Below are 15,602 nucleotides of genomic sequence, written 5' to 3' on the forward strand. Positions count from 1 at the left end.
CTCCATTATGTTACAGTAATTTTCCATGATATACTTAAGTTATAAAATCAACCTAAATGTTGCAATAAGAAATCTGCAAAAAACACCAAAAGCTTAAATTATAATTTTGTACAGCTGTGCTAAAGAGACTGAATAAAATGTAGCTCAAAAGTGACAAAATACATAAAAAAACATCTTATCCTATTCATAAAAACAACTGAAAACACATCACCGAGGGAGTAAACAATCCTGATAATTTCATATTCTTGTTTGATTCAAACTCAATAATTAAACTTGAACATTTTGTTCAATCTGACATTTTGTACTTCAGACATAACATTACTACAATTAATAAGAATACATAAATATGATAATGATATTTATGCATTATAATAAGTACATCTTTAAAACCATTTCAAAACCCAAGTTTATCCAGTTACATAAATTAAGTCTTTCTCTCAGGGAATTTCACATTAAAAAGGCTGTAGGTCCATAACTCCCAGTGTGTCCTGCACCAGTGAAACAAGCAGGAACTCATTAAAATGCAAATAATCCAAGTACCCAGGGCCATTAGTAAATTGGACTGTGAGACTTACATCCATACATTCCCGAAGGTCTCGGACATAGGCCTTCTCCGTCTGAATAAGTTCAGCCATTATGAATCTAAAATGCCAAATGTTTGCAAACATTAGATACACAGGCAAACACGGATATTTTCCTTTTCAAAATATTTAGTGCACATGGCTGAGCAGACAATCCCAATAACATTAAAGTGTTTCCAAATATATTTAAGGAACTTCAGAGTTTCATTATAACAGATATGAAAGCTTGAGAGCAATAACTCAAGTTATAGCCATGTGACCTAAAAATATCAAGCATAAACTCAATGAGCCACTTCTCACTGTTAGGTTTCCCATTACAAACAATACTCATATTACAGAAGTATACAGGCATAATCACATCCATCCACTCTTCCACAATCTGAAGCCCTCTTAAAGGCACTATGGAATCAATCGTTATGAAACACTGAGAAATGCAACTGTCATCATGTAATTCTAAAATAAAAATCAGTCTGCGTAATAAAGTGATTGTTTGTTTCTGAAAGCAACACCTGATGCTGAAAAAAATATTTAAGTGTTGTGTCTGTGGATACTAAAGTTGACAAGTCTTCTAAACTTGCTCAGCACAATCTATGCAACTCAAGTCTTGCAGGGAAAAAAAAGAAAACGTGGTCAAGACAGACATACTCCTTTCTGCGGGCTGACTTCCGCCTTTCTTCATTGAGCTCGTGGGCAGCATCGCGCAGCTTGACCTCTGACCCCGGGGCACTGGCAGGGATGATATCCAGCTGCAGGTCTTTGCTCTGCAACAGGGAGAGGTGTGGATCTGGCTACGTGAGCTTTCTTCAGGCAAAGGCGGCCCTGAACCGCACTCCCGCCCCTCCCTCCTGCCCTGTTAGCCCTCAACATACCGATTTGTTGGAATCCGACGATATTCCCAGTGCCTTTTCCAGGGAGGTGCGATACTTGTCCATACGGAGGGAAAAGTCTCTGTACCTCTTATCCACCGCTGTGACCCATTTCTTTATTTCCACTGCATGGGCGTGCCCCTTGTCACAAAAGCCATCAGCCAGCTGTATCAACAATTTCACCCGTTCTTTGGTTTGCTGTCAATACAATGGAAAGAGGGGGGGTGGGGGTAGATATTAGCAGGGGAAGCGAATGCCACAGCGCTGGGGCTCTGAAGTACAGAGAACTGTTACACCACACGATTAAACATGAGCCACTTCGTGCAGACGAAAACATAACCATGTGATCCTAGGAATGGGAAGATACTGGTTTCCACAAAATAATTGTTAGAGACAGAACTAGAACGAACAGCACAAAAAAAGGAAGGAGGTTTTCCATTTCTAGTTTTAATTTTGATCTGAAAATTTAAAATATTACATCAAATAATGTGATATCAAACTTTTAACAGACACCAACAATTTCCTGTGAACTGACAGATGCAAGAAAGGCAGGAAAAGAAACATGGGGTGATCTTTGTAACAGTATTATGACCCAGGTGACTTTCCACACAAAGAAAACACTGCACTGCTCTGTTAAAGAAGATTTGACAAATACAGATCTGACAGAAATATTGACGCTTTTGAGAGTATACTGTATTGTAGTTCTTCCAATTAGATTCTTGAGTAGAAAAATAAGTGCTTGGGGTTAAAAAAGCATTTTTAAAAGAGGTAAAATATGAAACTAGCATCACGTTGCCACCTTTATAATATTTTTACATTTTCCTATTGTACATCATAAAATAACTAATATGAACGTCTCTCTTGATGCCATGCTAATGCTTCCCCGGTGTTACTGTTGCTGTGGACAGTGTGAGCCCATATATCTGGAGAGGACATCCCTAAACAAAGACAGTGACACTACAATACAAATGGTGAACGCATGTAGTTCTGCCAGTTTATCTCACCTTAGCTGTAATCTGAAATTCCTCGTGTTCCTTCAGGAGCTCCTGTGTGTGGTGTATGCTGGACCCCGTGGAGGTGTGGGTGGACAAGTAAAACTCCCCAGTATCATGGATCCATTCCAAAGCCTGAAAAAAATAAAATGACGTCACTTGCTGGGTGCCGCTGAGCCTGTAGTGCTGGTCAATGGGCCAAGCAGGTACCAAGGAGGTAGGTACCCTGTTTAAATAAAGCACAGCTCCAGATGTGCACACTCCAGAGGAGAATGAGAGGTATGCTTCCTACTCTCACAGGTATGAGGGTATGATAACTGCCAAACCGGGAGCAACAGAACAAAAATCTTTTGATTACAAATATTAAAAACTCTTTTTAAAAAAACTGACCATAAAGATACCATAAAGAAGGGATAATAGTCTAAAGCTTTTAGGCAGCCTAGCAGAATTCGGTAATTTATCAAAGAACAGCAGGTCAATAAAAGTAATAATCAATGTACGCAGTATGAAAAGTATTAATCTACACAGAGGAACCAAAATGACAACCCTGGTGTAAAATAACTGGTGGTAAAATAACTAAAGATGTCAAGGAAAATCCTGTAAGTCCTAATGGAAACAGTTAAAATTTAAACGTTTTATAAATGTATAAAAACCTATACTTTGTAAGCACTTTTGTCCTCCTTTGCAACTCTTCTAAGTCATTAACAGGATTTCCTGTAACTTCCCCACACATTACCCACATTTGTCCATAACCGCCACACCTATATTTTAATGCCAGTGGTTTTATAAAAATATTACAATGGTTCCAACAGCAGGGATCTAATATCCACCCTAACTGCTGCAAAATTTCCAAAAACGGCTGATAAGGATCACCTAAATGATTCACAGCCTGCAGCAGTACAAGCATGTTTCATATGAAACGCTAAATTACACAGAGTATAAACTGGGGACATCAACATTTAAGACAGTCTTCAGATTCAATTTTATATTAGATGCTTTCCCTGGACCCACTGATTCAGTGACTTCAGTGAAGCAAGAGAGAGGATACCATTTAAGAGAAGTTTAAGGAAAACCAACAAATTTATTAGTATCTGACAATATAAAAGGGATCATTTGTAAATCAATTTTAATTCATAAAAACTTAAGAAAAAGGTCTTACCAGAAGCAAACCCTTTTTGTCCCAGTATAAAAATCACTGCATTGAAGAACTTCACAATCTTTCTTTATTAAAGAAGGCAACTGCGTGACCTGGCAGGAACAAAGATTCAGTCTTGTCTGAGCCCGGGACTGGTGGCTGGTACTGACCTGCTTGGCACTGCGCTCAAACACCACGTACTGCTGACACTGGTCCAGCCGCCTCTTCCGCATGGTCCAGAAGTGCAGCACCCTGTTTTCCCTCTGGAGCAGCTCGTTCAGGATGTCTGCAAGGGAATGCACAGGGCCCAACATCAGGCTTCTATAAAGAAATGCACTATCGTCTTTTTTTAGAAGTTGCAATTCTCCCAATTCAAAATTAAACTTTCAACACATTCTCTGCATAACTCGGATTAACCCATCTTTCCTCACGATATCTTTGAGGTATCTTAGAAACCGAACGTAAGGCTAGCAACAAGTACAAGATACAGCTATGCCATATGAAACTGCACATAGAAAAAGAAGCACTAAAGACGGCACAGTCTCTTAAGCTTCAATATCTAAGAGAAGAAATCATGTTCTTTCAGAAGTCCTTCAGATAAAGTTACAAATATATCCTAAAGTGTTTGTCTTACCCAACCAGTAAAACCCATTCTATACATTTGTATAGTAGCATCAAGGGACATTATTTATTCCCCTCTAGGGAAAAAAAAACTCTCCCAGAAAAAAATAAATTCCCTATCTCCGAAAGTTCAAATTAAGTTTTTTTTAATTTAATAAGAGAACTAGAAATTAGTTTGTACCATATAATGAACTTGGAGTGCTTCAGCTTTTAAAATGAGCTATGCTCAGTGCACATAAAGCAACATTGGGTAAACTTTGAAGAATTTAATTAAGGACTAAACCAGCAGATTTAAAAATAAGTAACAATTTGGAAATTAATCAAGACAACCACACTGACCTGGCTCTTTGAAATTAAACCACATGCATTTGTAACAGTTGGTTGCTCGTAGCTAATTAGTCTGAGGACCTCATCCACCTGGTTCTTGAAAGGAGCCAGAGTTTGAGTTATAAAATCATGGCTGAGCAGCTTGTTCCATACTACCACAACCTTTGTGCAAATGCTACCAGTGATTTCATTCAGCCATTTCTTAAAAGAAGCCAGGGTAGCTGAGTGTTGTTTTTGCACACATAGACATTGATAGTAATCTTACAGTAGTTGAAACAAGTATTTTTACAGATCCATATTAACCAGAACTCAATAATTCAAGGGATACTTAATTAAAACAGGCTGAATCCACACACAAAACAAAAAACACCATTATCTTCTAAGCACACACCACTTAACTGAGAAGCACAAGAAAGCTCAGTGTGGGTCTTCCACCTTAAATATAATAATTCAGTGCAAAAGCCTTTTTGAAAGGTTCTGATCTTTTCAAACTGCAAAGGCCTTCACAGCAGCACTAGATTAAACCTACTCTTGACTTGCTGTTCGGGAGCTTTGACATGTGTGAGCGTCCCGGGCATGTTCACGCTGTTTCTGTGCAGGTACTTCAGGAACACATCGGCATTCCGTCGAGCGAGAGTACAGGCCTGAGGGGGACATCACACAATAAGCAACACCAAAAATAAAACAGAGGCATAGATAGTTATCATCGTTACAAAAAGACATGTCTTGTGATCACTCAGAAAGTAAAAGGGCAAAGCGACAACATATTTGTTTTTGAAAACTTATTGTTCTAAATACTTAACACGAGTAAAAACAACATTGAAAACAGGTGATTACAGTCAATTTAAATCTTAAAAACAATCACAGGTCTTCAAAGTATAATTTTAAACCCAAGACAGACCACAAAAGTTTCCTCACTGCCCTCCATACTTGGTTACCTTAAGGAACGCTTCCTTCTGCTCCAGGTGTTTGCTGATCATGGGGGTGACATGGTCAGACTCGCAGTTTGGACCCAGCTTGTCTGCGCCTCCACACCAGTCTTCTTCTCGCTTGTACTCCTGTTCGAGACTTTCCAGCACACTACACACCTGAGACACCGAACAGGGCCAGAGGTCAGAGACCACACGCCGCTGAGCAGAATTAACACCAACCCCCTCTGGAACTGGTTAGCATTGCAGTCGGCTAAATGTTCCTACAAGCAGTCGAAGTCGGTCTTTCAAAGAAACTGCTTGGTTATTGTACAGTGGGTGCTATAAATTCTGTCAGCTGACCAACAAAATTGTGATATCCTGTACTTCCTCAGTGCGAAAAACAAAAACCTTGAGCTTTAGAGTGTGAATGCGAACAGGACTCTTTCAGCAGCAAACATGCGCAGAGCATGACAGTTAAAAAAGGTGGAAACGAGTGCAAATACAGTGAATGGACACTCGCAAACCGTGCGGGACAAGCCCTTGAGCTCCTGGGCTTCTACCACACTGAACCCACGCAGCCAGAGGGCCCCTCACCTGCTCCGAGGTCTTGTAGAAGGCGACGGAGGCGTTGACCAGCTTCAGCCGGTCCTCCATCTTCAGCATGAGCTGCTGCCAGTGGGAGGCGACCTTCTCTGCGCAGTCTCTGATCATGTCCATGTCATAGTGGTTGGCCTGCAGCATGGCCTCTGCCTTCTGCTGCACCTGCAGCGCGCTCTGATGCGTTTTCTGGTCAAACAGTCATATTAGGGATTACTCCAATTTATAATATAATAAATATGATATGATAAACTTGCGGTTGATTTGTTAAGAATCGGTTAACAGCAGTATACAGCATTAGATATTGTGCAGACAAGTTAATATTATAATATCTTTTTAGATATTAGAAGTCTGTCCACTGTTTAAGACTGTTCTTTTTTTGCCTAGATGTATCCATCTGAAATTACAGTACAGACGAGGAGAAACATGCCATGCATTGCCACTCTCCGGCACCACGTTTGATCTCACAATTTTGCAGTTGATTCTAGTTTGCTTCTACATCCATAGAAAAACAGTCAAAAAAAAGAGAACACGCACCTCAATAGCGTGCTGGAACTGCTCGTGCTCTCTCTGCAGCTGTTCCGCCTCTTGCAAAGAGCTGGCTGTGATGAGCCCCGCATTCAGCATAGACTCCCCATTCCTGATCCATCCCAGCACCTATTCCAGCACACAGCAATCCAGTCAATCCAGGCAAAATGAAGACACTATCCTCTTGTTTCTCAAACATAGGTGACAAACCATCTACACAAAAATGTGTAAATTAGAAGCAATACACTCCTAGATCTACTTAGTCAAAAATTTAAGAGGGCCTAAAAATCAACAGACCTAAATGTAACATGCAAATATCACTACAAGAGTAACCTTTATAAAAATAATTTGATTAAGAGAGAAATGACATGGCTGCATTTTTTTTTTCATTTAAGAAGGAAAATTCTCAGCAGAAGGAGCACAAACATTGTGACATTTTCAGGGCTAATATTTAGCCCTAATATACAGCATAAGATATAACATGAGCCCCAAGAAAACCTTAGGAAAGAAAAGGCTCATGACAGAGAAACATGGAAGGCTGGGTAACCCACTGCTACCGAAAAGTGCACAAGATATTTTCAAAACGCCACCATAAACAATGGCTTGAAAAACATGGTGCAACAGAACAGGAACTTTTATCAACTCAATTCAAACAGAACTTTCAGACCTAATAATTACTTATTTTACTTATTATTTAGTCTGTGCTCAATTTAATGTGATTTTGCACTTTCTCTTTCACAAACAATATTGCACGCTTACTGCATGTCTGGCCTTTTGTTCTCCTATACAACACGAACCTTCACAACACTTTCAGGACTGCATCTCTCAATACTATCCATTTTATATCATCTGCCCAATTCTTTGGTGTAACTGCAAGAATGACTAGACCAGTAATTCAAAGTGGCTGAGATTAACATCATTTTCACATTAATGAGAAAAAACAAATACCACACACTTAATTTATGGAGACAGGTAGACGCATGATTTGAAAACCAGGTCAAAATGAATTAAGGGGCAACCGTAAACCACTGTTTGATTTTGCGCGGCTCCAGACATCATGACTCATTTTCCTCCACAAAAATGTTTCACGTCAAATTAAAAATGCATCCTATTAAGGGCATTTCAGGATATTAAAAATAAAAGAAATACAAGTAATAATGAATGAAGTAGAAATCATTACAGATTGCATGAACAAATGTATTAAAAGGCCATTATCAGTAACAGGTCAATTATAGTTGTGACTTCTTATCCTTTTTACTGAAAAAAAAGCCTCAAACACAAACTAACCACTTTGAGATGCGTCTTTTAAAGGCACTATATAAAACAGTTTACTATTCTCTCTGACCTTGTCAATAAATAAAACACCCAGTGTTTACAGACAAGGCAGTGAAGCGCGGCTTCAGCACGGCGGCCCAGCGCACCTGTTTGACCTCTGCCTGCAGGTGGCGCAGCTGGACGCACTGCTCCAGGTGGCGCCGGTGCTGCTCCGCGGCCAAGTCCAGCTCCTGCTGCTTCTCGTGCAGGAACTCCAGCAGGTCCTGCACCCGTGTGGCCATGTCCACATCGCGGTCACACAGGAGCTCCACACCTGGGGCACACAGGGGCCCAGAACAACGGGTGTATGTCGTTATCCAAAGCGACATACAGATGTTACAAACACCTTTTTTTTCCTAAACTACTTTGTACCCATTTATATTCGTGAGTTTTCTGGACACCATGCTAGAGCCTGCAGTGGCAGTGTGCCACCTGGGTTCTGAACCCACAAATGTCTGAAGTCCAGAGCCCTCAAAACGATTTCGCAAACTGCAATAAAGTCTTTATGAGCATCAGTTTGTAAGATGATTTTTTCCATTTTGTCTCAAAGACATTATATCGATTTATTTTTTAATTCTGTTATTTCAGCCTGGACTGTGAATGTTTAAACGATGTGTTCAATATTGACAAGAAGAAGTACAATTGTTTGTGTGTTATTAGTTTAAGCAGATTGTGTTTGTCTATTATTGTGACTTAGCTGAAGATGAGACCACATTTTTATGAGTAATGCAGAAATCCAGGTAATTCCAAAGGGTTCACAGACTTTTTCTTGCAACTGTAGGAATGTGTATAATCCTCCACAATCCCAGAAATATCCAGCATAGACTTTATCCTTTTATGAAATTAAAGACTCCAGATAATGTAAAGGGATAGTTATAGAATGCACTTTCAAAAGACTAACAGACATTCAATAACAGTAGCAAACTGCATGCAGCCACACAACTCAAAACAACTAGTGCAGAAACATTGTACTATGTAGCATTACTGATATAGAACAGCTGATGACTAGAACACAATAGTATTTATTAAACTCAAGCCAGAACGAAAATAGTCTCTCCCTTTATGAAAAGAAAACAGTTTTGCTGTACTAAAGGTTGAGTTTCTAATTTAGTATTTTCTGGACTCATTCTCTGGTGCTCAGATACTGGGCTTCCAAACCATTCTATAAATGTTCTGGTCATCAATAATAGAAGCCATTATGTACTAGTCTGCAAATGACCCATGAACTTGGGACATTATTTCAAATGCTGTGAATATCTCAATGTTTGTCTTTTTTAAATACACTTAGGACCAGCTAGAATATAAATTGCGTTCTATGTTGTTTTCAATCACCTCCCCAAATTATTCATTAGGATTCAGCATTAGTATCATCATACTAAATGCTGAATAAAAAATCAGCATATATATATATAGAGTTCAATGTGTGTGGTGAGATTTTACCTGAAGTCTGAACCTCATTGACGTACTGCAGGAGCTCTTGACCCTGGTGGATGACGTCGAAGGTCAGATTGTTCATGGTCAGGGCCTTGTCAGCATGATGCTGCAGCCTCTGCTCAGCCAGAGTCAGGTCCTCCGTGTCAAAGTCATTCATCTGCTGGGACAGCTCATCGTTCCACGACTCCAGGTCAGAGATTATCTTCAAGACAAAGCATTCAGGGTCACAAGGCTGCCTGTACAGCCCAGGATCATCTTTGTTATTCGGAAAAAGCTTCACTTGAAAGAACCTTCTACTTAAACCCAAGAGTTGGAAAATTAGATGAAAAGGGCATCTGGTTCCACCTGTGGATCTCAGGCATGTGATGACAAACGCGTCAGTAAATATACTTTTAAAACGTTCTAACTGACTGACCCCGCAAGCTGAAGTGTGAATCACACCTTTATTCTGCCTTCCTGGTAGAAAAAATATCAAGCTCTGCACATCACAGCCAATATTCTAATTTTTGTTTCTGGCTCACAACTTTCTGCTGAAGAATTTAGAGTGGGTCATTTGCATTATGAAGCAAACAGAGCTCAATTCTCAAGGTGATTTTACAGTCTTAGGTTCTATTCAAGGATCAGAACAGCTGCATGCATCTTTAATGTCAATGCAGTTATGTGGTGACTACATATTATAATCTCAAATTCTACGTGACCATTAAAGCAGAAAAACAACTGCCTTTACATTTTTTTAGTAAAACCTTACAATAGGCACAATGGCAGATTAGCCAAAATAATTATGTATTCAAGAACAAAATGCATACATTCCATCTATCTAGAAACAAAAAGTTACAAATATCAAAGTAACAAAATAAATATGGAAAACTATTAGAAGATACTATATTTATTTAGCAAAAAGTTACATAGCAAAAAGTTACTGTATTCTATAAAAGCATTCTTAAAAATAACATGAAAAAAATATAAATCAAGATTACATTTTTCTATAAAGCTATAACACAAGATATACTTGATATCTTCTTTGGGTACAATATGGAAAGATAAAATAATAGCCTGATTGCATCCAGGCCTAATGAGCTGCATCTCTGCAGTGTCACTGCTCCATTTCTAAAGCACTTTGTGCTCTGAAAGACTGGATTCTTTCAACATGGCACTGTGTGCTAATGTACAGGGTGGCAGAGATAGCAAGACCTTGTCCTGCTTTGTGTGCAAGACTATCAACAATTCAATCAGTAATTAGCAAGGAATTTGATGTAGCAACTAGATGATTTGGAATTTCTGACTACAATGGTAAGTGGCTGAATCACTGGCATTGTCTACTTGTATTGACATGCTACAATTCATAAAAGATAGATCTCTACAATAAACACCAATGATATAGTATAGCATTTGCCAAAACTATGAAATGGTGCTTACCGTGTTAATTTTACATAATTAAGCTTTACATTTTATTTTTAAAAATTGTGTTTAATCTAAAATGGTTTATCTTGCAACTGATATGCAAAACGGATAAAAAAATAATCTACCATTGTATTTTAGAGCACTAATAGTTGATTCTTTGCAGCTTTATACATTTATAAATAAATTATTGGTACAAACAGCATCATCATTAATTTAGTAAGTAGATCAATAACAGCAAAAGAAAACAATATACAACAAATTATCTCAAGAGTAGGAATTTGTTTTTATAAAAGCCTTGAAAAGTAGTACAAAAAAAGCTCAATTTAAAAATAATTGAGGATCAGGAATGACCCTTTTTATATGCTACACATACTTGTAATATTATTGAAATGTTACCATTATCTAATTTATTAATAAGTGTTTATGATTATTTTATTCAAAATGATACAGAATATAAAGCGAAACATTATCTACATCTACAGTCTGTCTCACATTCAACTGAACCTTGCACCTCTAAAGTAAGGCATGATTCCGTGCTGGAAGTTTTAATTCTTCTAATTGTAACCAATCATTTCTGAACTCATATTGTGATAGCCTGAAATGTTTCACTGGCAGTTTGCCAATTGAAAAACCCTGCAAAAGACAAAAAAGACATCCGTCTTGGGCTAAGCTAAGGTAAAACACCATAATATCCTCATTGCGTAGATTCATTTAATATTTTGATAAAACTGCATGCAACTTTATGTAATTCCGCAGCAATAGTCCAGTTCATGAAACCACAAATCAAAAGCAGACCACAAGATTCTGTCTTGATTTGCACTACACTAACAAAGAAAATGGAAGCAAGATGTTATTGTAATCCAAACAGAATTCAGCTAATTTTGCTCCAGCAGTTCCCACTGGGTGAGAGCACTACCCACAACAAACTGGCTGAGCAGTCTCAGTACAATGCCAATGTGGGCAGCACACTGACTTGGTCTGTCAAAGCCCATCAATGTCTTCTTTCAAAACAGAATTTTACTTAAACAAAGAATTAACTTCTTCAGACTGCAATTATGAGACTCAAAACCTTCAGAAATAGCAGCAGCTGAAGACATGATTCGCAGCACAAACTGGACAAGAGAAAGTTTTATTGTTCTTAAAAATATTAAACAGTGCCAAGCACTGCATCTATACATCTGGATAGACATAGATCGTTATTTTGGCTTCTGAGTGAATAACCAACTGATGCAAAGTGAAGTTTAAAATGTATCGGAACATAAAGATACCTTTATATGAAAACATGCGTTTTCCCCAGGATGATATACTAATCTTAATGGGACAAAAACTCTCTTGGCATCCCCTGCAGTCGAGGATGCCTGCCTTCCATGATAGCCCCAAGCCTGAGCCCAGACAGGGGTCACGAGAGCTATCGGGCAGAGGCTGCCGCAGTGTGCACGCGTTTCTCAGTCGAACTGCTGGTCCTTGTTTGCTAATGGCGTTCACAACTCCGACTCCATCTCATCCTGCTGTTGCTGTTGTCAAGTCTTGAGCAGAAGCTGGTGGCAATGCTGTGCTTCACACTGGCCCTCAGGACACCTTGGGAGCAGTGTCTCTGCCACCCTCTTGAGCACATGCCATGACTGAGATAAAGGAAAGTCTGCTCTGGAGCTGGATATCCAAACAGGAAGCTGGAGGGCAACGCCAAGACCTGCTGAGGCGTTCCTACTGCTGTTTGTTGAAAGTTGTCTTTCCATGCTGGTGGAAGAAGTCTCAGCTGATTGGATGCTCAGATTCTTGAACGCTACTCCTCCATCCGCAGTGTTTGCAACAGTTGATCCAGTGGGATGATGTGCTGTACTTGTTCTTCTGGTGGAAAGGTGGAAAGGTGGCTGATGCCACTGGAGTTGTCTTTTTCCCCTTTTTGTTAATCTTTCCTTCCAGTGCTGGTACTGAAGCTGGAGAGAAGAATAAATTCCTCTTGTTGGGAAGAACATTCCTCCTTAAGTCGTTCTTTGGTGACAAGAATGGGCGATGACAGTGGCAAGTCTTCTGCCTGGCAGTTTGCAACTGTCCTATAAGGTGCTGGCTGATTCCAATAGGAAACTCCTTAAGTTGATCTACAGGTTAATTGTTAATGGCAAAATCCACACTGAGGCGTTTATCCTTCTAGAAAAAGGAATTTTCACCTCCTTGTTAAGTGAGCTGCCTGCCTAGTCTCACTGAGTAACCACAGAGAGAAGAACCATTTAAACAACTTCTTTAATCTCTATTTCTAATTAAAAACAAAACTCCCTTTATCCAAACTTCTCAACTTCACAGTTAATAAGATAGCCATTTGACAGTATTATTTCTTAGTTGTTATTATTTCTCAGCAACAATGTAACTTTCATCCAAAATTGTTCTCATTTTGGCCTCTTTCTTGCCCTCATAAGAGAATCGCTCTGAACTCATCTGAACATGAATTGAGCACGATGAACACCACATGCCTCACCTATGCCCTGTGTGTTGCAGGGCACATTTCCAAAGGTCAGGGAGCAATTCTCGAAGCTAGTACAGCCTTTTGTAAATGCACTAAATAAACACAGTTATTATAATGCTGTTTAACTTTTGTTTTAAATGCATTCCAGTATGCTGCTATACCACGTTACAGTACCTATTTTTATATTCCAATATAAATATCTTGCATAAAATCGCAAACACTTGTTGTTTAAATCCAACACACAAGTCCTTGTAAGGCCAAAAACAGAGCATACTGCAACATCCTAGATTAGGGGAGAAAACTCTTCGACACTCATTCCTCAATCCCAACACACATAGCACCTCCATTTATTATATCAGTATAATATCAGCTGGGCATCTGTATTCTCTTTGCAGTATTCTCTTGGCAGAAGATGAAAAGGATTGAATTTATTGCCAAGATAATTTCTAATGAAAGCTATTGATTCTAACACGACTTCATAGATTCGAGCAGATCAAAGTATTCTGAGGATTGACTTTGCAATTTACATTTTGATACTTATGGAAAAAAAATCAGTAATGCCCTTTAATGTTTTCCACCTAAAAGCATTTCAAAGAATCATTTCACTCAACTATAAAACTTCTATATTAATATTTATCTAAATTAATCCTTTATTAAACAAAATAAGGAAACTCAGAACTAAAGACCAAATTCTAATTTACCATGACAACCTGTAGAACCACTTAGACATCACCACGGACAATAAATAAATACAGCTTTGGACTGCAGCTCCAGATGCTAGATGAAACTCCCTCCCTAAGATACCTTTAATGCAGAGGGAGCACCAGCAATATCAGCACCATGCCAGATTCACACCCCAAGACGAAGCAATCAATGGTATGACTATGAATGACTCCATCACAGAAGGTGATGCAAAAAGAACAATGAAAGACCTGGGAAAAGCAACCTGCAAGGACTCCCGAAACGTCCTCCCCTAGAGAGGCCTGACTCCAAGCTGAGCCCCGAAGAATGAATGAAACGTACATCAATGGCATCTCTCTCGAAGACACGGAGCTGCAGGAAGAGCTCGAGCTTGATCTTGCGCTCCTGGAAGAGCTCCTCCATCTGGGCCTGGGCCTCATCCAGCTGCTGCAGGACGCTCTCGATGTGGTTGATCGAGCTGTTGTGGGGAGTCTTGTTACTTGAAATTGCCGAGTCCCTGAAAGATATTAACAAAATACCAGCTCAGAGAAGGAACCCTAACAAATACAAATCGGCAGGGTGATTGCAACAGTCAGTGAGTGCGCTAATACACAATAAAGAAAGGGTAGTACATGAGGGTAAAGTTCAGAGCTAATAGAGAACTTCCTAACAGGCTTACAAGTAATTAAACAAGTCTAGGCTTGAGAGCGTAACATTCTACACTGACTAGAAGTATTTTAAGAGGCATCTTGCAGACAATTCAGGAAGCTTATCAAGAACCACATTCACAATTACCTCCTCTGTTGGCTGGAAGGGTTAGATGTGGGAGCATACTGACAAGAATCTTTAAGTGAACTTCAAAATTAAAGTGCAATCTGAATAAATAGTCCTCACAATATAAGTGGCACATTCCTTAAAACCCTAGTTGATTTTGGACAACTTTTAAAATTCCTGTATTGTAGCAAATTTAAGATGTTCATGATGACTTTAAAAGCCATATATAAGTGACTGCAAAGTAAAAGGACAAAACGTTACTAATAAAATAATTTGTGACAGAATAGAATGAAACTCTATTCTGCCGATTCTGCAGATGAAGAAAGTTTTGTCAATTGTTGGCCAAACCTCTTCCAAGCGGTCACAGAATATTTTCAGATGTCATGCAGTGTGCATATATAAAGGGGAATGGGTTTCTCAATTTTCATCCTTCTCATGATCTACACTCTCTCTTACTGTGGCCTTTTTAATTAGACATCCACCTTTGGGCAAAAATTCACTTTCACTTCATGTGTAAAAAGCCACATTCTTAACCCTTAACCCATTGTGATCTTTACATCTGAACTTCCTCGATGCTAGGATTCAGTTCAACACAACAACTAATTTAGTTTCTAATCCTACAGCACACACAGCCAAAAAGGAATTAAGTGTTATATGCAGTAGTATTTAAATTTTAGATATGTGAAACAACACCTAACTAATACCGTCAGTGCATTTACTTTTTAATCAATTCATCAATCTTTTTTTTTTTTAAAAGAACAGTAATATTAGTTTCCTGTTGGTGCAGCTGTTAATAAAAATAACCAATACCATTGTCAGTATTATTAATGTATCTGTATCAATTTCAGCTGGACATTTAAATTAAAAGAGAACCAATTAGCATTGAGAACTACGGGTGAGAGTTCATTAATACAGTAGGGTACTTACTGGGGCAATCTGACTGAAATACCTTGCTCACGCATACAACAGCAGCAGCATC

The 15,602-nt window shown here is 38.9% G+C and overlaps 1 protein-coding gene across 5 annotated transcripts in view; it reads right to left on the bottom strand.

Annotated features, from left to right (window-relative positions):
- Positions 1-15,602, bottom strand: part of LOC148651651 (triple functional domain protein) — a 145,297-nt gene that overhangs the window by 39,357 nt on the left and 90,338 nt on the right. For all 5 annotated transcript variants that reach the window (XM_088602282.1, XM_088602280.1, XM_088602283.1 and 2 more), the window contains 12 exons: positions 14,192-14,366; positions 9,313-9,508; positions 7,980-8,146; positions 6,568-6,687; positions 6,028-6,219; positions 5,461-5,610; positions 5,052-5,166; positions 3,745-3,860; positions 2,452-2,574; positions 1,451-1,645; positions 1,227-1,342; positions 576-642 (listed from right to left, as the gene is read on the bottom strand). In XM_088602282.1, the coding sequence (XP_088458408.1) occupies positions 576-642; positions 1,227-1,342; positions 1,451-1,645; positions 2,452-2,574; positions 3,745-3,860; positions 5,052-5,166; positions 5,461-5,610; positions 6,028-6,219; positions 6,568-6,687; positions 7,980-8,146; positions 9,313-9,508; positions 14,192-14,366 (1,732 nt within the window). The remainder of the gene's footprint in view (positions 1-575; positions 643-1,226; positions 1,343-1,450; positions 1,646-2,451; positions 2,575-3,744; positions 3,861-5,051; positions 5,167-5,460; positions 5,611-6,027; positions 6,220-6,567; positions 6,688-7,979; positions 8,147-9,312; positions 9,509-14,191; positions 14,367-15,602) is intronic.

This window comes from Lepisosteus platostomus, chromosome 12 (assembly GCF_059453375.1).
Source record: "Lepisosteus platostomus isolate fLepPlt1 chromosome 12, fLepPlt1.hap1, whole genome shotgun sequence".
In the NCBI taxonomy this organism is placed as follows: domain Eukaryota; kingdom Metazoa; phylum Chordata; class Actinopteri; order Semionotiformes; family Lepisosteidae; genus Lepisosteus; species Lepisosteus platostomus.